This window comes from Eufriesea mexicana, unplaced genomic scaffold (genome assembly GCF_001483705.2).
Source record: "Eufriesea mexicana isolate 0111107269 unplaced genomic scaffold, ASM148370v2 scaffold1364, whole genome shotgun sequence".
In the NCBI taxonomy this organism is placed as follows: Eukaryota; Metazoa; Arthropoda; class Insecta; order Hymenoptera; family Apidae; genus Eufriesea; species Eufriesea mexicana.
Window position 1 is genome coordinate 391261 of NW_016909470.1, and position 24170 is coordinate 415430.

A 24170-nucleotide genomic window follows, 5' to 3' on the forward strand; every position below is an offset into this window, starting at 1 on the left:
AAAGTAGAAGCCCGGAGAATGGCGAGAGTTTATGGCAAATGTTTAAAGAATTATCGAAATTGTTGACGTAGTGTGACGATATTAAAATGATGTATAGATAGTTAAGCGAAATTACCGTGGCATTAATTAACACGTTCGCTGCGTCCTGCATCTCATATGTGGGACGTAAATTAACACTAGAACTACTGACCCGTAATGCCTAGCTAAATACGCTATACGCGAATGATAATAATTCCTGCACTACAATCGAAATAAATAGGCGTATATAATCATGTTTCTGTCTGAGTAAAAATCAACGTTAATTTTCACGAAATTGATTTCGCGTTTTTAATAATCGCTGATATAATTATTTAATAATTCTAGTCTTAAATGTATAAAAATTACGACGTTTTGGATTTAAGTTTCGCGATAATTTGTTTAAAATATTGGTACATAGAGCACGAAATTACGAAAACAGATCTTGTATGACGATTAATCGTTAGTGTAGAACACAGCTAATGAAAATTCGATTAGCAGTGAACGTATTAAGGCCCTATTACATCGACAAACTACGACAACGAACATAATTCATTCATGTCTAACTCCATCCCTATCAACGAAATCCCAAATCGTACTAAAATCCACCATCGACTAAACTAATCGCTGCATCCAACTGGAATCCTCGTAATCCATGCACGTGTTCCAATCATGCGAAGATTTCTGTAAATTCGTCTATAAAGACCCATGCGAAGATGAACGACGATGTAAAAGATAATTTCTCCTCTCTCCGGAGAAAATTTCTCTGCAAAGTTTTATTACGCCCCGTGTTTCGAGTGCAATATATTTTTTAAAAGTCGCGAGGGGAATTTTATTCTATTCTTCAATCGAAATTCGCGGCACAATTTGAACGCGAAATAATTATGGAAAACTATATCGCGTAGCGTGATTTCCGCAGTCAGCGATTTTCGATCATCTACGATATTTATACCGAAGAGGAAAAAAGATGGTAAGCAGGCAGATGGACCATTTTGCCGTGCAATTTGTTGCTGCAAACACGCCTGTTTAGTTTTTCGTACGAAACTTGCAGAGTCTCTGAACACGCTTCGCTGTTACCCAGCCAAGCTCAAATTTCACGAAAATTATTTTTCGCGAGCGAGAATAATTCTAAACAAATGCTCGGAGCAAGAAAATGATAGTGTAGCAACGCAACCCAAACATTCGGAATCTTTTGGACGGATTTTAAAACTTAAAAACCGTACAATTCAGCGAAATAAATATTCATTCACAGACCATGGGGAAATACATACATTGTCTTCGAGTAATTTATAAAGTAACTTCAGAAAGCAGTATCAACTATTCCATCCAGATTTATAATAATTCTTTATATAATTATAAACAATCATTCCCCTCTCATTAGCATATATATTTTCTTTTATTCTAATAATTAGTAATAAGTAGTAGAATTATAATTATATATAACAAACGATTATTTATAATTATATTTCTATTACTGTCAGTCAGTATTTTACAATTATTTATTTATTTTATATACATATGTTCCAATCGCAAAGAAGAGAAGGTCGCAAATGAAAAAATTTAAGAAACCTCCCCCCCCCCCCCATTTAAGATAATGTAACGGTATGCACGGTATAGAAATCAAATAGTTCTACATGTTAATTATTATACAATTTCTTTTTTACTGTTGGAAAAAATATCGTTAATTTTATAGCAGAAAATCTTTGAACTCCTGCTCATCTTTAGCCAAAAAATCGTCGAGTGCAGGGGGTTAAACGCAAACACATATATGTAACAAACATATTTACATATATATAAATATTTATTTATATACATTTCTCTTTATCACAACCACTAGTAAAAGTGTTCCACCGATACCACGGGCGGGGCCGATAAAATTTCGTCTCGCCAGAAAGCACACCCTTATCTCCACACCCTGCAACCCCCTTCGTCCGGCTAGAAAAACAATTTACATATCGCGCCGCTTCTTAAGCTCGGCACAGGGCGGTTACGGGGCGTCAGATAAGAGCGTCAGCCACGACACAACATCCATGGTGTCTCTCGGATGCCTGTCGCACGACGAACCCCGTAATTCATCGCGTTGCAAATTGATTCGCCTGTTCCTCCTCGTGGTCCTTGGTCGTTCCCCGGCGAACGAGCACGACGCGAGCCGGCGAAGGGGTGAGGGCTCGTGGGTCGTGGAAAAACGAAGGGTGGACGGACTCTCATTGTGCGAAATTATTACAGTACCGCCGGAGCAGCTTAGCATATTGGACGAAGACGGAAGGTCTCATATTTCCTATTACGTGCTTGGCCCGTACACCGAGGGTGCCTCTCTGAATATTACCTGCGTCGCTGCTGGTGGTAAGTACTCGCGTTTCACTTACCCCCTATACGTGTCTCTCTCCATCCCCGTTCCCCCATTCCGCTCGATCGACGTTCCAGCTCCGTTGTGTCGCTTGTCCGTGTGCAAGCTTCTCTCTCCCGCAGCTTTTCTCCCTCAGAGTTCCGCTGTTTGGCCCTTCCCGTGATCATTCACCTGTCTACACCGGCTTTTTGTCCCCGTCCAAACTCGTGGTCTTCGTTTTCCGTCAACGATTCCCTCGGACAACGAGAATCATTGACCGTTTCTTGGATAATCTTTTCATTTTATCTGTTTTCGTTATCGAGTAGGTAATTTTGACGATGGGTCGTGGCAACAATTGTTTTATGGTAAACGAGATATTTAATCCACGCGTTGCATCCAGCTGAAGATACCAATTAAAGAAAATTAGGTGTTTCGCAAGGAGACTCCTTCTGTAACCTGGTTCCATTTACAACGCGTCCCCTTGCACCATTCCATTCGTGCAACACCCGCTACTTTCCCCTTTACACTCCGAGACTTACCCCTTTATTTCGTCTTTCCCTTCTCCAGTGCAATTTGCCTCTTTGACACTCGACACACGACACGTTCGGGTAGACTAGTTTCTCCGAACTAAGATTCAGCACAAAGCATCTGTATCGACGTGTTGGCCTCCTTTGCTTCTCCTAACACTATTGCGAACCTGGTACTACTTTTAACTAATTTTATTATCGAGCAGTTCGTCTCTTTCTCTAAATTTTTTGACGTTCAATAAGCAAGACTCGCGGTATTGGAAAAATATTGACCGAGCAATCTCTCGATGCATGCTTGCAATAGGTCAAAATATTTGCGGTCAATTTTTCAGGAGAACGTGCATTAAAGAGTAAGGAAAATTGATTTTGTAATTGCTTTTTTCAGAGACCTTCATCGAAATCGAATATAAAGGGTGTGACACGTAATTGCCATACATTTTCTGCATAGTAAATTATAGAAGTTTGTAATTTCGATTATTTTTCGTCGCAATTTTTACACGTTATTTGAGGAAGCGTAAATTCGTCTCAGAAAATAGGTCGAATTTTCGTCTCCGTCATTTTCACGTCTCTCTCTCCCTCTCTCTCTCTCCTGTATTCTCCGACCGACTGTTTTAAAGCAGAATTTATTAGCCACGCGTTTTAAGAATTTCGTCTCTGTCATTTTCACGTCTCTCTCTCCCTCTCTCTCCTGTATTCTCCGACCGACTGTTTTAAAGCAGAATTTATTAGCCACGCGTTTTAAGATAGCAACTTTATGTCCCGTCGAATTTGCATGCGAAAAGCTACACCCTTGCATTCCACGTTTCCTCTCTTTACGCGTTCTTCGTTTGCCTCAGCTGTAAGGGTGGAACTGCGTGCGATCACGAGGCGTCCAGGTGTCTCTCTCAAAGCGAAGCTCGCTCGAGAAAAATGCGCTTTAAATTGATTAATCGAATAAAAAGGAACCTTACGTCGGTCGCCCGTTTTTACTGCCAGCGTATCTTACGGCTGGCCTTTCCTCTATTTACACCCCTCGCGGTCGTTCTTTCTGAAAAGAAATTTGCGCTTCGTTTATTCCCTCGCTTCCGTGCGCTTCTCGTGTGGTCTACGTGTCTGCTCGTTGTCACTGAAAATACTTGAGGCAACGTGCTAATATATCCTCCAATTTCTTCCGTCCACCCCTTCCGCGAAATTGTTTAATTGCACGGGAAATTTCTCGTCGTTCGTTCACTCAAATGTTTTTCATATACGCGCAGGGTGGTTCATTTAAATCGACACAGCGAAGTCTCCAGTATATAAGTGACTTAAAAACAGATACTAGCTTGTGAATTTTATTATTTCAGTTTCTCTATTATCTTCTCGTATCTTGGTAGCTCGAGATACGAAAAGGCACGTGACACTTTTGTTTTATTTTAATTTAAATTCGTTGCCTAAGAAATTTCTTATTCCGTTCATTTAAATGGGATACCCTATATGTATATGTCTGACGAGTGATATAATTAATCTTGCCTATAGCTACAACAATCTCGATTAATAAAATAAAATAAAATAATCAATAAAATTGTTAGAAAATTGGAAATTACTGTGAGGTGGAGAGCAACGAAGGACTCTATCTGGAGAATAATAAACTGCGGCATCGGCTTTGACTTAGAGAGAGAGAGAGTTTTGTAAGAATATATAAGATTAAGGGAGCTCCGATAAGGCCGTGTGAGTGAGGAGCACGAAGCAGTGATAACCGGATAATCCGATATTTCGGATTTCCCAAATCGAAACGGCGATCCGCTTGATCCACGATCAATGAACAAAGGAGGCCCATCCTTAAAAGTGTTGGTCCAGAAGCGTACGAGGCAGTTCGGGGACAGTTCTTAGACAGTGCTGAAACAGTTCTTTGAGAGTCAGTTTTCCTGAGAGACGAAACTATGACAACCTCATAGCGAAAAGAAGAATATCGAATCGGCCACAGAGAGTTAGACTTGTGACCTAGCCCTAGCTTAGTTCAACCCCCCTTACAGTTTTGATTTTAAGCAAGGGTGCAAGGACCTGGACGCGGCAGATTGCGTGTAGTCGAGACGTAGAGAATAGAGGATCTTGTGTTTGAGAGTTAAAATTGAGAGGAACTTAGTGTAATACATTAATTAAATAACTGTGGTAAAGTATCGAATTTATAGAGATTTAACTTTAAACTTTGATTATATTTTATTCTCTTACAATACAAATGCGCAGAGACTTGCGCGATGCGTGATACAAACGGTAAATTGTCGAAAGAGAGTGTGTTCCCTCGAACCCTTCTGCCAGGTTCTTATAGGCCCTATGACAACCCATTGCGTCACTCAGTCCTGCTTCGAAAATTGATAATCTTGATGGTTCCTCGAAGCAAACATACATCCCGATGCAGGGTGACGCCATCCAGTTTTATTATTAAAAGGGAGTTGTTGTTTATTAGACGCGCAGGTTTCGGTTTGCATAGGATTAATCTAACTAGAAATCCTACATTACGTTATTATTAATTATGTCAATAAGACATTGTTAGGAATCATCTGCAGTTAATCTAAACAACTCGTCAGCTCGTCCCTCCGAAGCGGAAAGCACTCGATTTCGCGATTATTCCCTCTCGTAGCCCAATTTTTACTCTCGTCGATATTTTTGATCACGTTCCATTTTGCGATCGCACGCAACGCGATCGACGCTTAATCTCTATGTAACGCGAACGACACGCGATCCCCGCGCGAGAAAATTCCCATCAGCCGAGCAGCCGGAAGTTGATCGCTTCGGGGAGAGGGAAGTATGATTAAAATGAAAATTTAATAGTGCCGGATACCGGTAAAGAAGATGAAGCACACGGCCGTGCATCGCGTTGCCCGTTGCTGTTTTCGCGGATATACTCGTTGCGTGCATACCGGGTGGTCTATCTAACTTGCCAATTTCCGAGTGTTCTCGAATTATTCTCCGTTTATATTCGATATAAAATTTACGCGATCTCAACGCATCGCGAATTAGATATTTCCTTGTTAAATTTACTCGGTAAATTTACCCAGCAGCAAGTTGTTTTACAGCTCTTCTTGTTCGATAGAAAATATGAGATATGGCGGGTAAACCTAAGCTTAATGACCATTCTGGAACTTTTAATTAAAAATTTTACCCTCCAAGTTATTGCTTCGATCACTTGTCTCGTGAGGAATTTTTAAATGGGGAAGGAAGCTTGAAACTGATCTTACCGGAATGATAAAGTGGAATTGTTAACAAAAATAACTTTCATTTTATTAATAGATCCTTCATCTTAACCCACGGGGTCTCTTTCGTGGTCCAGGTTCCTACGCGAGTTTAATACCACCGATCGAATCGGTGATTAATAACGTGAAATTTTATTATAAATTATAAACTCGCGTTAATTCGTCTCCCCAATCTCCATAACAATGATATTTCCATTCATCCTGTGATTCACTTTTTGACCAAGCATATCAAAAATTGCTGCAATTCTTTTGACATAAATTACATATACGATACAAGTATAAAACAGCGTGTTAAATCGGGTTTAAAATGGAACGAAATAATTGAAACTTTTTTATTATCGAGGAAACATTCATTGGCCGAAAACATTTTGTCGGGGATAGTATTTTCCCCGAGGTTATACAAATTTTATCCCATATATTTTTTCGCGCAAGGAATAATGTAAGAATAATTTAACGTCATCGAGTTAGATGAATCACCCTATATACCTTCGCGCGCGCGCGCGTTTATCTTGGCCGTCTTCTCCATTTGCGTACCCACCCCTTCCGAGGTGGCACGCGCACCCCTACAGCGTAAAGATCTATAAACAGGCGCGCGAGTGGTACAAGAATGTCTGAGGACGTTGAGAAAAGTAGAGATTGTAAGGTATCTCGTCTGGCAAACAGAAAAAAATTTATGTCCCGGGGTGAGATATGTAGCGAGGGAAGAAGGTTCTGAGTAAAACGATTTATTAACCCGTTGTCTTGCGACCTCTTTTTAATGGCCACGTTTGACGAAGTGTGCCGTTTAGCTGCGGCAAGTAGAGCCAGGAGACCATTTCGAGCCGGTTACTTGCCTTCGAGATAATTTCCAACCGATTTTCTGATATATCCACTATTTTTAAAATTACTCCATTCTCGCCCCGGCCAGCGCCGAATGTCTCGCAATTTTTAAACGATCTCTTCGCGATATTAATTCGTTCTTGGTCCACCCTGCCGAGTATCTCGTAACTTTTAAGTGGTCTTTTGGAATATTAATTTAGTTTTGCATTTTCTATGGTTTTGCGAATGTTTCATAATTTTAAAGTGAACTTGTGGAATATTAATTCGTTGTTTTATCGTCTCGTGAATATCTCGTAATTTTAAAGTCCTTTTTTGGAATATTAATCCGTTTGCTCTTGTATCGTGTTACGTTTGTCTGACGAACGAGTGTCGAAATTTCTGTACGCCTTTTAATTTAGAACTTCCTTGGAAATTTGCTAATCGCGAATTCTTGTATTAAAGACTTGGGGTATTACAAGTTTTTCTGTTTGATATTTATGACAAATAATAATATTGGAAACTCCCTTGTCACGTTAAACAATGTACTCGATTCGAGAACACGATTTTCATCGTATCGATCAGGATAGGATAGCGTGGAACATAAATTGTTAATTAATTCTTCGTGTTCGGATCTCGCATGCAGTACAATCTTTGAGTTACGATATCGGAGTGAAATGGTAATGGGATTCATCTGTGATATTCATGCACAATTTGTATTCTACGAAGAAGTAGAAGAGGAAATATCGAAACAGATAGGAGCAGGGTCTAACTATGTCTAACTACTCCAACTTGTCTGATTATATATGGAGCTGTACTACTCAAAGGGAATAATGGTTGGTAGAAGCATTATGTCTATATACATGGAAATCATTCCATTGTGAAACGATCCACCCATTATGCTGTAATTGATTCCTTCCTACGAATTGAAATTAATTTTCATTCCTTTTTCTACTTATACTTTTCATTCGATATTCCATACACCGTTCTTTCTACGATAAATTTTGTATCGCAATGTGAAACGTTTGGAATATTCTCTTTCTTGTTCCTTTTCCTTTGAATAACATCGTTTCGTAAAATATTAAATAATAAATCTAACCCTGAGTAAAATAATATATCGCGTAACGTAGTCCGCATGTAGTACAAGACCGCTTTGGTCAGACGTGCGGTAGTACAAGTGTTTATTTCTAATAGAGCCAATGCAAATCCAAGTTTCTACCAAAGAATAGTTAAAGTAATTCTCAAAATTTGTCAAATTTTCAAATTTTCATTCTGTAATTAAGAAGTGTACTACCATTCTAACCAACACTTTTATTATTTCTCTTCGCTAATGCCACTACTAATACCAGACTTCTCCAACCTCATTCATTACAAAGCCATAGAACTTCCATTAACCCAATTATTTCCGTCAACCACTCGAAACAACCTCAATCGTTCTCCACCACCAAAACAGATCCAAACACCATAAACTCTCCTCCAGTTACTCTCTCGAGCAGTCCATACCTTCGTCAAAGGCGTGCTACACGACACCGCGTACTTGTCAAGGCGGGTTCGCACGCCGGCGACGTTTAAACGAGCCGCAAACCGCGTCTCGTGGCTTTCCGGACGTTTCCTCGCGTTTATTATTTGCGATGGCGTATTTATTTATAAGAAATTGCGGGCTCAGTGCTCGCGGCCCATATCCTCGAGTGTCTCTTTAACCGACGAAACGTTATTGCTCGTCGCGTGCTGCAAAATATTTCGCCCACTGCCGTTTTCCACCGTGAAATTACCGCTTAACGCCCCGTTACTGTAATACACCATTCCACCCTGTCGTTTGTTGCCATTCCCGTCGAAATGGCCGCGGAAATTCCTACGCTAGTCCAGGTGACAGCAGGAAAATCGCCATCGCAGTGTAACCTCGAGGGAAGCTAAAAACCATAATTTCTCTACTCGTTTAGATGATGGGCTGGTTTCTAAACAACTGTTTAAATCAGTATAATAAATTTATTCGAGGATCTCGTTGATTAATTCTTCGTTGTTCTCTCCATTGGGTTTGTTAGAAATGAAAAATTGATAAATTAATAGAATTAAGTAGAATGGTTGTTTAAATACTCTGGATTGTAGAAAATATTATGGAGAATTTGTGTAATAGATCTGTGAGAGGAATTAGGATCAGTACATATCATATGTTACATTTGTTGTATTTGTTTTAAATTATTCTTATTTTTTCCTTTCGTTTCTCGAAGGTGTGTGGAGACTTATTTGGGAATATTATAGCAATCGTTCTACTAATGTAGGGTATTTTAGAAATGTATTTAGATAACGAGATTGTAGATAGGAATTGAATATAGAATATTTAATTTAATTTGCAAATTAAATATGATCCGCGAGTAGATCTGAGTTTTGTTAACGAAAAACCAGTTAAGTAATGTTCCTACAATCTTTAATTTTAATTTTTATGCGAACCTGCCGACATCCCTATTTCGTCTCAATTAAATTTCCAATTTAAATACTTCTTTTGAACCTAGGTATTCATCTTCACGGTATACCTTGTCAACATTTAACGTTACAATATTTCCACTGAACATCGTCGTCAAATATTAAGTTATCCAATAAGTATTATCGGATTTTTACAGTAAATACTCCCTCGTATTTAATACCAAGCAGTACCTTTGATATATCAAACATAACAGCGTGGAATAAAATACAAGGTACAATAAAAGCTTCTTTATTTCAAAGAAAATGTCTATTTAAAATTAATATTTAAAAACTCGCTGGTTCAAAACCAACTGGAATATTCATCCTCTAAAGCAAACGTGTATCATTAGTGATAAAAATTATTCAGGGCGATTTGTTCGCGAATATCCACTTTGTCCGGCCGAATCGTGGAAAACTCGACTGCATCGCGAGGTGAAAATTCGAGGCGTTATTAAACCATTTCGAGAATTCTGTTACCCGCTAATAGCCGGCAAACATTTTCACCCCCGGTTAACCCTGACTTCGATACCCCGTTCGATATCATTCTTTGCACGTCGTTTAATCATCTCCAGTAGTCGTATCCACGTGCCTTTTTCGACTGTTCCTCACCCCTGCTATCTCTTGATTGGACCAACATGCGTAAACAAACGCGCCGGGCAAAACAGGCAGGGCCAGAGAGGGAAAAAGAAGGAAAATACATAGAAGCGAGTGGAGATCCGGTTCTGTGGTCGGACACGGAAAAATATCGGACGGAAATTTGAAATTCCTATTTTCAGCGCGGCCGTTCATTCGCCCCTTTAAATATTTGTATCGCTCTCCTTGTTTATCGACGAGGAGAAAAAGAGACGAACGACAACGCAAATACGGGAAACTCATTCGACATACATATATTCTTTTATTTTTCCTTCTTTTTTTTGTGGTAGTTGCAAATCAAAACAGGAGACGAATCATTGATCCTGATTCGTGAAAGTTGCTTTATGGGAGTTAAAAGAGATTTTATTTTTGTGGTGCTTGTTAGCTGACTTCGGAGTTTCAACCACGCTTTGAGAGAGTGAGGGAATTTTTCGGGGTAATTTCGAAGCGATTTTTGTTCGTTCAGCGAAATCAGAGAGTCATAGAAATATCGTGTAACATATCTGTTTATCGTTGCTTATGAATTCGCTGTGTTACGATGAACAGGGAGGCTCGTGAAAATCCATAACATATCGATATTTCAGTATTTATGGAAAGTGAGCAAAATATTCCTTTGTTCTGAGAAGCACGATTCCGGTCCGCCTTGTTTATACACGATCTTTGTGTATTAATCACTGAAATTCAATAAAGAGATCGAGAAACATCTAAACAGAAGTAGTCTGTAAAATATCAGTCTCCTCTTGCACGCGAAACTTGCAGGACAATTAAAACATCCCACACGGTACAAAGAATAGACCCTAAAAATTGGATGATCGAAAAAAGAGCCAATCCTATAAAGTACCCTTCTTCCACAAAGCTTCTGAATTCTAAAAACCCTCGACGAATCTCCTCTACCAGTTCTCGCGAAACTCTTATCACTCAGCCATACTCGGAATAACTCTGATCGCTGGAACATGCACGTATCACGAATCTAATTCGATTTTCGAACCGCAGCTGCGTACGGAACGTGGCAAAATGCGTTCGAAAAATAGAGAAAGCAGAGAGAACCGGGGGGAGCCAAGAGAAAACGGGACGAGACAAAAAGTATCGGATATATCGAGCTTTTATTGAATTCTTTTTTCTCTTCGACGGATGGAACGGGCGTAGCGAGTGGAGACGAGGCACAAATCGACACCGGAAACGAAAGAGTGGTTCGCGAACGTCGTTCATTCTGTTTCGTTTTGAACAGGTCGACCGCAACCGCGGGTGACGTGGTGGCAAGAGAACGCTCTCCTCGACGACACCTACGAAACCGTCGGCACCAAGAGGGTCCGCAACGTGCTGCGATTGGAAAAGTTGAGCAGGGAACACCTGAACGCCATTTTAACGTGCCAGGCGTCGAACAACAACATGGTCGCCCCTATATCCAGCTCTGTCACGCTTAATATGACTCGTGAGTATATAGTTACAAATATAGACACTGTTTCTCGGGTTGACCACTCTGTACTGTGTGTGCTTCGCGAGAAGTCCTGTGAAAGAAATACAGGTTTAATCATTCCACATGAAAGTGTGTTGCGGAGGTTTTAAGACGATTTTTCATTTAACTCACTAGCGCCACCACGGCTCATAACTACGGTAAACGTGTGTTATCGTAATATCGTACGTACCGTTAAATTATTTCCTAACTTTTTTCCGACATATTGTTTGTCAAATTACCAGTACTCGTATACTCTCTGTTAGGTTTATTAAAAGCACTCAACTTATCCGAAACGATTATAAATTTCGCTGCAAATCGATCAATCAAATTTCAAAACGTTTTCACGCGTTCTAATGAAATTCGTTATACTATTTACGGCTTGATAAAACCGCCGGGATGTTTCCGCTGTCAGAGTTCGTTCGATATTTACACGCGCGTTCTATAACAAATATAAATGCTTCACTCCGGCACACTAATACACGCGGCATTCATATTATTAAAAACGAATCAGAACGAAAGTCACGAACTCGAAAACACGCAGTGTACACACGCGGAGTCACGATTGCCTCGTGCAGAAAATAGGGAAAAAAAATGAAAAAAAAATACGGAAAAGGGATACATTCAGTGCGCTTATTACTCCATCAGAGCAAACACTGGCCTCGCAGCGAGCCGAAAGCCTATTTCGCCATCGAACTATCCACTTCTCTCCCGCCAGAAAAAACCCCAAAAAGATAACAAAAAAAAAAAAACCGTGTTTAAACAGCACTTGATAAAATCGAGTCTCGAACCCGCCGTTCTATCCGTGAAGCGAATGTTTAACGAATAATTGAACGAGACCGGATCGCTAAAATCGTGTTCGACATTGGAAAGTTGCTCGAACGCTTTCCATTAAACGGCTTCAAGCAGTCTGCAACCGATGGAAACGATTACTCAAACACTCGACCTTTCCATAAGCGCGGCGGTATCTTGTCTGATAGTTCTTTCGAGCAGGGGGCTAATGGATGGTACGCGTGTTTCAGTGAAACCATTGTGGGTCCGCATGCAAGGAGAGAACCGTCCATTCAGCGCAGGCGCTACCTACGAGATCGACTGCGAAGTAGTCGGCGCGAGGCCAAAACCAACGATCACGTGGTCCAAAGGAAGCATGATCCTGAAGAACGCTAGACAGACGGTAAGGCTCACACGTTCGCCAATATGGCGGCTATTAGTGGTCGTCGGTGATCTTTATTTTCACCCTTTAATCGGGAATGACGAGTTAGCGCTAGATTTACGGAACCCGTCAATTTGACGGATGGGTTGCTCCAATTATACGATGGTAACAGATTTAGTCAACTTATATTAACCCTTTCGATACGGAGGAGCTGGCCGCGGTTATACATTCGTGGTACGAGGAAGTTTTCCACAAGAGTGGTTGCACTGGAAGCCACGAAAACGTGTTTTGCATTATTCATAGAAATCTCGAGCGTGATTGACACTAAAATTTTCATTCGGATCGCGAGTCATCGGTGACGTTTCGTGGATGCCACCAATAGGCGATGGTAGTACCTAGAGAACGTTTCATGGCCGCCGTCATTGGGCGGCAGTAGTACCGAAAGGTTTAAGACTGTTAATATAATATATAATTGCTTTTAAATTAAACTAATCGTTAAAATAAAAGGCACGTGGTTTCCATTACCCGTCAATTTGACAGGTGCTCTTAGAAATAAGTATACAGATAGCGTCCGTAAACCTAGCGTTAAATCGTTCAAAAATGATTTAAATTCGGAAACGGCAAATATACTTTATTCGCGTTCTTTTATTGTCGCCATGATGGCAGGGTATTGTTTAATGTTCCTTATAAGATTTTGGCGAGTTTGGGATTTGTTATAAAATAAGATACGTAAACCTAGCGTTAAATCGTTCGAAAATGATTATTTAAATTCGGAAACGGCAAATATACTTCATTCGCGTTCTTTTATTGTCGCCATGATGGCAGGGTATTGTTTAATGTTCCTTATAAGATTTTGGCGAGCTTGGGATTTGTTATAAAATAAGATAGAAATGACGCTATGAAAGACGGTTGATCTTCGTTTGAGAAATATTCTAAGGTATTGATTTTTAATTTAATTTTTAATTAAACTCAATTTTTATTTCGATTATTTGCCCCTTCGTCGAAGAATGTTTATTTTCGAGTTGCTCGTTGTTTAACGACTGTCTGTGTTTATTAGAGTCACGATGAGTTTTAACTTTAATTAACTCGACTTCGCGAGTTTCCCGTAGCTCCTGCAGAATGCGTTTTTGATGAGGGAACTAACTGGTTAAAGGGTTAATCCTCTGCGGACTAGACTGCAGTCACGCAAAAGTGTACTCTGGAAGATGCAAGCTTTGTACGAGGAATTTAGGACAGTAATAAGACAAATTGTCCCGAAAAAATTTTATACATGGGTGCACAATGAACTATTGTATTTCTAGTTTATTAGTTAAACTGTTATCGGGTTGGAAAGAAAGAACAGGTAAGATCGAGATCATTAGAGTGTAGAACATTTCTCGTGATACGCCGAGTGTTCAATCGCGAGTTCAGATTGAATATTCGTTAAATCATAGCGAAAATGACACGAGCTCTAATAAAGGCTAGGACAATGACGTATGAGGATCGATTGATAAATCGTGCTTTTGAACAGCAGGCAAATAGGGTATGACGATCGGGATCGAGTAGAGGTTGGACGTGATTGTTTACCGAATAACCGAGCGTTGTTAAACAAAGAAATTAAAGAGCTTGCTTGATTAATTGAGTCGGTTGCTGGTGGTGCTTTGATTGAAGCATGTCGCATGACTTGATTATGGGGTTACCGTTGTGTAGAAATTAATGACGTTTATTTAGCGCCATTGTATTTATTATATCATTCTCCAATTATTCATCTGCGAATATAAATATTAAATCGAATGCATGTCAGAGATTGGGAGCAATTGTCTCAATTTATCTCCAACTTCTTACCCACATTTTTCTGAATATTTTACAAAGCCCCTAATTTTTCTACTTGCAAAATACTTCAAACCGATCTCCAATCTGTCTTTCAACCAAAATACTCCCAACTAATTCGTTATAAAGTTTGATACAGTAGAACGTCGATTATCCGAATTAATTAAGAGACAAATCTTTTTCGAGTAAATGAATATATATTTAATAAGAGAAATACAGGATAAAAATTACATATACAGGTATCTCTAGCAGACTGCTAGCGAGTGTGAATATATGAGAAATCCTAATTATTTCGCTTTCTTTTAAATAAAAATTGGTATAAAACCGTGTAGCTGGAGTGCTGTCTATCTCAAGGGATACCTGTGAATGAAGTATAAACATTTATACACCATCCACGTTATTTCTACTTAGTTCTACTTGTTCTAATCCAATACGCACTTTGTACATTCGCGCGTTGCGATAATCGACGTTGCACAGCAATGTCAATTTTTCTGCGCATGGAATACCCCATAGGAAAACGCATCGAGGCTGCTTCCGAGCACTCCGGCAACCCGGAAACCTTAACAAAGCTCTCAATCTCTGCTCCTCCATCGATCATAACACCGACGATGACTCGTCCGCGATAATTTCTCTTCGACGTAAATTTCCTCTATCGCCGTGGCACTCGAAGGAAGATGAGAGGTCGGTGAAACAGATTCGCGGCTGGGTGGCGTCAAGGGATTTAATTACGTCGCGGGAAAAAAAGAATCCTCTTTAGGCGAAGAATCTCGCGGTAATATCTCTGGGTCTGTGAAAGATCCGACGTGGCGTGGCCAATATTTTGCAAGCGACCGCGCAATTTCGCCACGGGAAGCAATCACGCTAAGTCCGCAGCCTTCGTTCCCTCATGCCCGCTCCCTGTCGCCGGCTGATCCCCGGAGGTTCGACTTCCGGCGAGCCGACTTCCGTCGGCGGCCTGATTCAGCCCAGGGCCAGCGTTTGTTTTTTCTGCCGCGGATCGGTCCGCGCCAGTTCGGTAAACTGTTTTAAATTCATGAAAGCTATCCCGCAGATGAGCCCCGACAACAACGTCACCACCAGCGTGCTCACGTTCGTGCCGAGTATCGAGGACGCGGGCAAGTTCCTCTCCTGCCACGGCAGCGTGCCGAACATCCCGGATTCCGAGATGGAGGACGGATGGAAGCTCGACATACACCGTGAGTGTGTTTTCATTGAAATTTCATAGAGACGATCAGATCAGCGGAAGAGAGCCGGCCTCTGGCGATATTTCCTCGGCCACAGCTGGCCTCGAGGATCTGCTGCAGGCTGGGATACACCAGGCTAACGAAACAGGTCCATTAGCTGTTTCAGAGACACGTGTCGTGATTGCTTCGTGTCTCATATTGCTTTCAAAAGGGTTTGGATTAGGTTTGGCAGTGATGCAGATGGAACTCCGTGTGGTGGCAGCTTGGAGCAGGGTTTCTCAACCTTTAACGCGGTTTTTGTTTCCTACAAATTTGTGTTTACGAGAAATATAGTTATCTGTATTGTATAGTATATACACGTCGTTATGCTAGGGGTCCAATGAAATTAACGCGTTAATTAATTAACACGGCTCTGTTCGGAACTGGCCCAGACTTGGATCAAAAGGTGCTAACTTTTGGTGTTAAATTCTTCGTCATCTTTGGATCTAACGATTAGGAATTCCTGTTATAACAATTGGCATAGTATCTCCGAGTTTTATGAACACCACTGGTGGCACACTTGACGGCCTAGTTTGGGCCTGCACGGAATGACAAGCAAATCGGGCTAGGCACTTAACGTGTTAATTCGATGGACTAAACCTGTACTCATTTATGGAGTTCGTGGCCTGACACACCTCCTGTCTTTTCACCTTAGGAATCCTGTGGGACCGTACGATCTTGGTTGAGAAACCCAGGTTTAGACCAGTTTTACGATATTGCAATTTTTTGAGACCAGGAGTAACGAATAACGATCTGTTTTTAATCCCATATAACATTGTATATAGCACAGGAATTTTCAGCCTCGGGTATGAAGTTAAGATACGTCAATCACCATCCTGAAGATAGTAATTCTCTTCGACCCTTTGGAAAATTCCGAGTCAGTTATTAAACCACTATTCGCTGGGGATTGATATATACTCTATTGATGTATACTCTATTTATTGAATTAAGATGCAGGAGAATTAATCGTAATTTTTTAATTATACGAGGATTAACAGGGAACCTAGTCCTGACCGATGCCTAATCCCAACCTTATCCAACGTAGCGAGGAATAAGAAGGATGGATAAGTAAGATGGAAAGGACGTGGAGAAATTTGTGGACGATATCTAGATTACGCGAACCGGGAGGGTTCCATGGCCAGATCTGGAAATCTGTCTAGTTTCCCGACAGGCAGGAATTCGGAGATGGCCGGGTCCGGTTTTTGCAGCGTCTCGTCCACGGGGAAACACGGCCACGCGGCTGTCCAATAAAAATGAAATATCGTTGATGAGCGATTTATTGCGCCGTCGCGTGGAGCGTAATTTAATTCGCGTAATCGATAGAGCAACGCGTTTACGAACGATTGTTTCGCTCTGTGAAATGGCTTTCCTGAAGTTTGCCCGTCGACGACCGGACAGGGGCTCTAATGCAAAACGCGTGTCGTCGCGGCGTCCATTCTTTCAGTCAACTTTCCCGGTTCAGGGTTTATTTGGATTAATTAAAAATTTTAATTAATTCTTTCGAGGCTCCGTAGAGACCCCGAATGGAAAGTTCACCGTAGGTCCAGGAACCGGCGGTAAGTTGAACCCGTCGCAGTGTGCGAGGAGGAAAACGAGGGAGGTAAAACCTGAGGGCTTTGGGAAATTATTATTGTTATAGGGAATCGCTGGATGCTGCGAAGTGTGTAACGAGACGTATTTCGCGACGAAGGAACACGGGGAAATAAATCTGTTAATACGGAAATTAAATAACACGATAAAATGGAGTAGGAGAGAGAGAAATAGCAGTGACAGTATTTTCGAATTGTAGAATTAGCAAATTTCCAAATATTTTAATTTCAAAGCTTAGAAATTTCAAATTTCAGAATTTCCGAATATGTAAATTTCCGAACAACTGAATTTTAAAATTTCTAAATATCGAAAGTACCGAGTCTCCAAATTTCTTCTCTCCAATTTTAAAATTTGAATGCTTGGGGATTTCAAAGTTTAGAATTTTCGAATATTTAAATTTAAAGTTCCCGATCCTCTAAATTTCCAAATTTCAGAATTTCTAACCCTTTATATTTTCAAATTTCAGAATTTCCGGAAATATAAATTTCCAAACCACCGAATTTAAAAATTTCCAAATCTCCAAATTTAAATATTTTAAATTTCAAGGTTCAGATTTTCTAAGTATTTAAATTTTAAATTCCTAAATCTGTAAATTTCTAAATTTCCGAATTTTCGAGCCTGTAAATTTTCAAATTTTTCATATTCCATTTTCCATATTGCATTTTAACCGCTTCTTATTTCTCTCCAATCGCTTTTACTTCGAGAGATATTCTCGAAATAAAAAGTCAACAGTGATATCTTACCGGGTTTAAATGGTGGAAAATAAAATTTCTCTGCGCCACTTTTCCTCTCTCTTCGCGTAGTATCCATTGACGACAATGTCCTTGTTCCATTGTTTCGCTATCCGTCTTATTGCCATGGCAAGAAGTGGGCCGAATCTTAAGCAGCTAGATTGGCACGATCAGTGCACTCTCGTGTTCGTCGGGTCTTCCGTTTTTACCCGTTTCTTTCCCTCGTGCAGCCTTGTTCTGCATCGAATAGTCATCCTTCTGTAAATTTCCGCTCCACTAACACTCTCGCCACTTAAGAACCTGACGACAGCACGCTATTCCCCCGATGCGCAATCTTACAGTGGAACAAGCTTCTTGGCAGGCAACCAGAACACACTATAAACTAAACACAAACGCTCAAACCAGAAGCGTAGCGATGCCAAATATTTAAAAGAACATTCCCGACCTACGATTCGGCCCATTTATTTCTACCCTATATATTTTTTCCTCTATTTTTTCTTCATTTTTCCCTTTTCTCTTCGCTGTACACGAGTAATCTAAAATAAACAGGATGTAACAAGGTGAAATCTCACGCGATAAAATTTATCTCGGATAAATATTAATCTCCACTGATTCGACGAGATTTCAAATTTTTTAATTTCCATCTCGAACCCGGACTCACCCCTAACGATCCACGGAATCGAATTTTAATAGAGAAAAAGAAATGCGCGAAAGGATGGCAAACTCGAGGTTTAATTAATCCGCGGTAACCCATAACCGTTCTTCAAAATTTGATCCATCGATCGAATTTCCTTCATGATATAAATAATTGTTTCCATTAAGGAGTAAACAATTGAAATTCGATACTTTTAATAAAAACTTCCCTTGTCCCACGATGACACGGTACTCTAGTAGCTGAAATTTTCCGCAACGCCAATATCATAATTATTCATGAAATATACAAAAAAAAAGATTCCCTCACAAAAAAAAATATTTCGCTCACTAAACTAATTAAAAAAATAATTAACCAAATAACTGATTATATTCGCTGAATTTATAGAAAACCGTGTACATCCTAACTTTCTAAAATACCAAATTCATAATTACTTATTAAAGGAAGGAAAGAAAATCCGAGAATTTTTACCAAGTTTCCAAAGAAATTCGATCATTAAAGAAATTAAGATAATTACGCGAATACCGATAACCGATTTACCACACTGGAATATAATCACTCCGACATGCCCGCTTCCCGTGTTCCTCTTGATCCCCGTCTCACCGCTTCGGATCAGCCTCGAACTCGCGTTTCACCGAGTGATCGCAGCTCGGATGGTCGAAATCGCGAGCTGCACTCGAAATTAAAACGGCGAAAGGGGAGAACTTATTTATCCAGCGGGATTCTGTCAAGCCGAGGCCGCGTATTGGCTTCACGCTCGATCTGCCGCTCGCTATTAGCAAGAAATCCTCTCCCTGGTGGCCGTTCTCGGCTCGATATCGTTCCTCCGACGTTGAAACCCGAGCAAGAACCGACGAATAAAAACAAACAGGGGGTGGGCAGAGGGAAAAACGGGAAGAAAAGGGTGGAACGACGGGAAGGGATGAAAAAAGGCGTGCGGGAAGGAGCGAGAGAGACGCGGAGCTGTGAAAGAGCAGCCGCAATATCGATTCACGACATTCGCCAGCCGGCTCTTGCTTATGATTTCTCCAGACCCGGGAACACGCCTCGTAATACGAGTCCACCGAACAAATCCGATAATTCCGCCGCAAGATTCGTGCCTGCAATAACGAGTCAATTTTTTCCTATTTCTCTCTCCGCCGACCTTCCACTTCCGCATTGGTACCCGGTGCTTCCGTCTCGCTCGCCGGAATCGCCGAGGAAAACCACGGTGGTGGTCGAACGTGTAGAGAGACAGGCAGACAGGGTAGGTAAATCGGGACGAAGGAGAAGGAAGGAAAAAGGGTGAGATAAAAATGGGGTAGAGAGACACGAGCGAAAGGGAGGCAAAAGAGGAGGAGGAAAGGGTACAGGGAGAAGATCTGATGGAAAAATGGAGCGAAGGGTGGACATAGGGAGGGTGGATAGAGACGGAGAGAGAATCTCATGGTTCGGGGGGATAGGTTGGAGGGAAAAACGAGGAGAAGGGTGGAAAATCGAGGAAACGAGAGAATCTTCGGCCACGGATCGGCATGTACCATTAATTTCCGTGGAGCCGAGCTGATCCCTGATTTCCTCTTCCTACCTGCTTCTCCGTTTCACCCGTCCGTCCCGTCGCCCTTCCACTTTATTCGCTGCCTAGTTGGGCAAACTTTTATATTGGACAGTGGAATCACGGCGTTAATCTGCGGTCACGGTGGCAGGAACGACGAGCTGCATAACGGCTCGGTTCGTTATGGGAACCGTGTAAAAGGTTGTCGCGAAATTTACAAGATTGGTTCGCGCGTGTAGATGGAGCGAAAAGATTTTACAGCGAGTGGATATCGTTTATCCTTTCTCGTTTATACTTTGGAATGATTTGGAATGACAAGACTGACGAAAGGAAGAGAAACGAGTAAGGTGGGGGGAGGGGGGGCTGTAGAGGGTGGGTTTTGTAAATAGAATTCGACGTATCGTCGAAGAGATTTGACAGTATCTTGCGATCAAGGTCGATCATTCGTTTATGGTATGTGCTTGAGGATTATGGGTTATGTTGCAGCAAGGGGATTAGAATTAGGAAAAATTCTGTGGGTAGAAAAGATGTTTAACCCTTTGACTACTGTGGGCCCCTAAAGGCTCTCAAAAGTCTCTTTTGCTATTAAATTTTAAGTATACGCAGTAACAATTTAATACAGAATACGAAGAAATAAATAACGTTGTTTTAATGTAGTGGAATATAGTGTTTTTATTATTACTTGAATATACAATAATTTCTCAGAAATGCAAAAGCACAGCTGACGAAAAGTTTCACCGTCCTCGATGTACATTGCAAATGGATTCCTATCGTATAATATGGCTGGTGTGTTTCAAAGTCTGTTATAGTCAAAGGGTTAAGTATCACATAGTGTATCGATATTTTTAATTTTTCTTTTTGTTTATGTAGTAAGGAATCTTCCACGATTATTAATCTGTCGATAAAAATTTGGCAGATAAGGCATATACAGTATAGGCCAAGAATTTTAACCCTTTATTCGCAGTCCTATGACAGAATTTTAGTCAGGATAAAGTGGAAGAGTGTGGCATCCTCGAGAAAATATTGCGCGATGAACTGGGGAACGTTGGTCCACTTTGATTTAGCTTTCCGATCTCCGGCAGATCGCTGGAGGCTAGAACCGAGGAAGGATTAACAGGCAAAATTGATTCTGTTGTTGTCAGAGCAGCTATTATTGCATTAGGTGCAAGTGGAAATTTAGCTCGCTTGTGTTGAAAATCGTGGACAGTAATGGTTGTTTACTGGATAAACTCTGCTTATTATATGAACGTACATAATAGTTGTGTATCTTATAAACTCGGCTAGATACCGAGTAGTAAAGTACACGTAAACTTCAAGGAAACTTTCTTTTATTTTACGTGTTAATGAGAAGGAAGCTTTTCCGGTGATGGTGATTGACGTTCATAATCGAGACTATGAAAATATTAATTATGCTCATATTATTTAACGAAATAATTTGTTTTAATAGAATTGTTTTCGTTAATCGTTATACCTGTTTAATAATATTTGAAATGTTGCTATTACACAGGTGACCCTTGTATAACAAAGATATATTCTATCTACAATCAAGTCAGATTTCAGAGAAATGTCGCGTTATAAAAATCACGTTATCCGTGTTCAAATTTCACACAAAGAATAATTTATTCACGAAAATATACATATCTGTTTATTTCAGCTACGTGCATACATCAATATATATCCCACGAAATGAAAAATTAATAAAATAAGCTGCATAAAGTCGTATTTATGTACGTTAAGAATTCAGAAGATATACAAGGGTTACCTGTGCTAAAATCTTATGTTTTCGTTAACCCTTTGCACTCGAGAGGCGCCTTTCAGTCGCTATTTAATCAAATTCTAAAGATGGATGTTAATTAATATATCAAATTTACAATTACCCAACGATGCGTGGAATATCGAAGTAAAATGGTTCTACGTCCTAATTTGCGTACGATTTCTTATTTACAGTTTTAAAAATATCGTCGACTTTATGGTAGAAAGTCTTCGAATTACTATTTTCCCGTAACGAAACGATCTCCGAGTGCAAAGGTTTAATATCCACAATTTGCATCGATATAGCACAACAATCCCTATTTCCCCCGCATCCTCCAATACCCAGTGTAAAACTCAACCTCGTATTTCACGATACCCTTAACAAAAATATTACCATTTCTTCACCCAAGGTATACCATAATTAATGACCGAAGCAAAAGAATATTCCACACCCGCCACAATAACAACCCTCGAGTCATGCCAGCACTCGAACACGCCCAAGTCTTCCGCTGGAAATCAACCATTATCCTCGATATCCATCAACCGCACCCAAAACGCGTATCATTCTGGCGAAATTTATAATCCGACTGGGCGAACGCGACAAAACAATCACCCTTCTTCTCGTCCATCTTACACCGCGCCCATAGCGCAAAATATCCGCGCGGTGGGTGCTGTTGGGAACAAAACATCGCGCAGTTTCTTACACAGAGACACGGTTAAACTTTCAGACGAGCCGGTGGTTACCCTCGAGCTCGGCAGCAATCTGAACTTGAGCGCAATCCGCGAGGGTATCGACGTTTATTTCGAGTGCAATATCAAGTCGAATCCGTGGGTTTACAAGGTCTCCTGGCGGCATAACGTGAGTTGCAGCGAACCCACAGTCGCATCCCTCTATGTTGAACGACCACGACGACGGGGACGATGGCGAGAGACGATGGAACACTCGCTAACAGCCGGATAACGAATCTGCGTGGCAGTTCCGGAATCGATAATTTAGAACGGGGCTGAAGCTTAATCGAGAGACGAGATAAGGGGGTCGGGTGGCGCAGCTGTGACGCGAAGTTTCCGTTTAAAATTTACATGCTGATACGGGCCGACCGGGAAACAGCGCGTAAGCGTTCTTTGAACTAATAGCCAGCGTTCCGCATCGATAAGAAATTTATCGGCGAGTTTCGGAAACGTTGACGTAACCCTAAGCGCTCCTGCTCCTTAAATGGGGTGAAGTCTGACGGGGATCCGCTAATAGCACGCTCCCAGGGTACCGTGGGGAGTAATGTGCACCGATTTTGGCGAATGATAAGGCGAATAGAGTGATAGGTATTTTGGGTTAGGCGAAATTTATCGGAGAGAAAAATTTTGAAACGCGAATTTTCCAAGATGGAGACATTTGTATATTCTTTGGAATTAATCGTTGATCGATTAGGATGATTCTGGTGTTTCTTAGAAAAAAGTGAAGAAATTTTGAGAGCGAAGGAAAATTTAGTCGTTGTCTTGAGTAAAGTTCTCGAGATTTTTTATTTTTGACTCGTATTTGCATTTTGTATTATCGAATAATTATTTTATTTCCACGAGGTGGAAAAAGGAGTTGGTTTCCATGTCATAGTTATTTGAATTTTAATTTCTAATATTCAAATTGCATCGATTAATCCCAAATATAAATACGTGTACATAAGCTTAAAGAAAGCTTTATCAGTTCCAATTAAAACGAAATATTTCATCGATCATATTCTGGTACATTCGTCAAAATCCACCGAAATACGGTACACAAGATTCCACGCGGTTACCTGCTAGTACTCCGCAAACCTATTGAAACTTGTACAAACGATATGGCCAAGGGAAACGAAGTCAATCGTTGCTTGTGACTGATCCGATGTAACATCGATATGGGACGTGATTGGTATCGAGCTGTGGCAATCACAGCGCGAGATTTGTTTAATGATTAGTTGTACCAATGAGCGGGTTTCCTATTCAATATTAATCTGTTTGATATTGACACGTTCAAACTACCACGGATCACTGATTGCTTACGCAAACGAGTGCCTCATTCGTCATTAGCGGCGCGAGGGGTCCTGCAATTTCTTGCCGCGCAAACTTTGAAAATAATTTTTGAAAAACATTTCGCGTGGAAAAGAGAGGAGAGAAAAAGAAGAGAAAGATTCGTAAAAGGATAACGCAACGTAAATGCTGCTGGCTTTTTTCACCCTTCTGCACCCCCTTTCACGGATCGTCATTATTAATTCCGTTTGCGTTCCAAGGCGAAGGTTTTCTGACAGTACACCCCTGCCGTTCCGCGCTTTAACGCGCTTTTACA

The 24170-nt window shown here is 40.8% G+C and overlaps 1 protein-coding gene across 2 annotated transcripts in view; it reads left to right on the plus strand.

Annotated features, from left to right (window-relative positions):
* The window catches only part of LOC108547984 (nephrin), a 149639-nt gene that overhangs the window by 83068 nt on the left and 42401 nt on the right, over window positions 1-24170 (plus strand). For both annotated transcript variants that reach the window (XM_017900735.1, XM_017900736.1), the window contains exons 4-8: window positions 2242-2358; window positions 11194-11397; window positions 12441-12592; window positions 15432-15576; window positions 22588-22718. In XM_017900735.1, the coding sequence (XP_017756224.1) occupies window positions 2242-2358; window positions 11194-11397; window positions 12441-12592; window positions 15432-15576; window positions 22588-22718 (749 nt within the window). The remainder of the gene's footprint in view (window positions 1-2241; window positions 2359-11193; window positions 11398-12440; window positions 12593-15431; window positions 15577-22587; window positions 22719-24170) is intronic.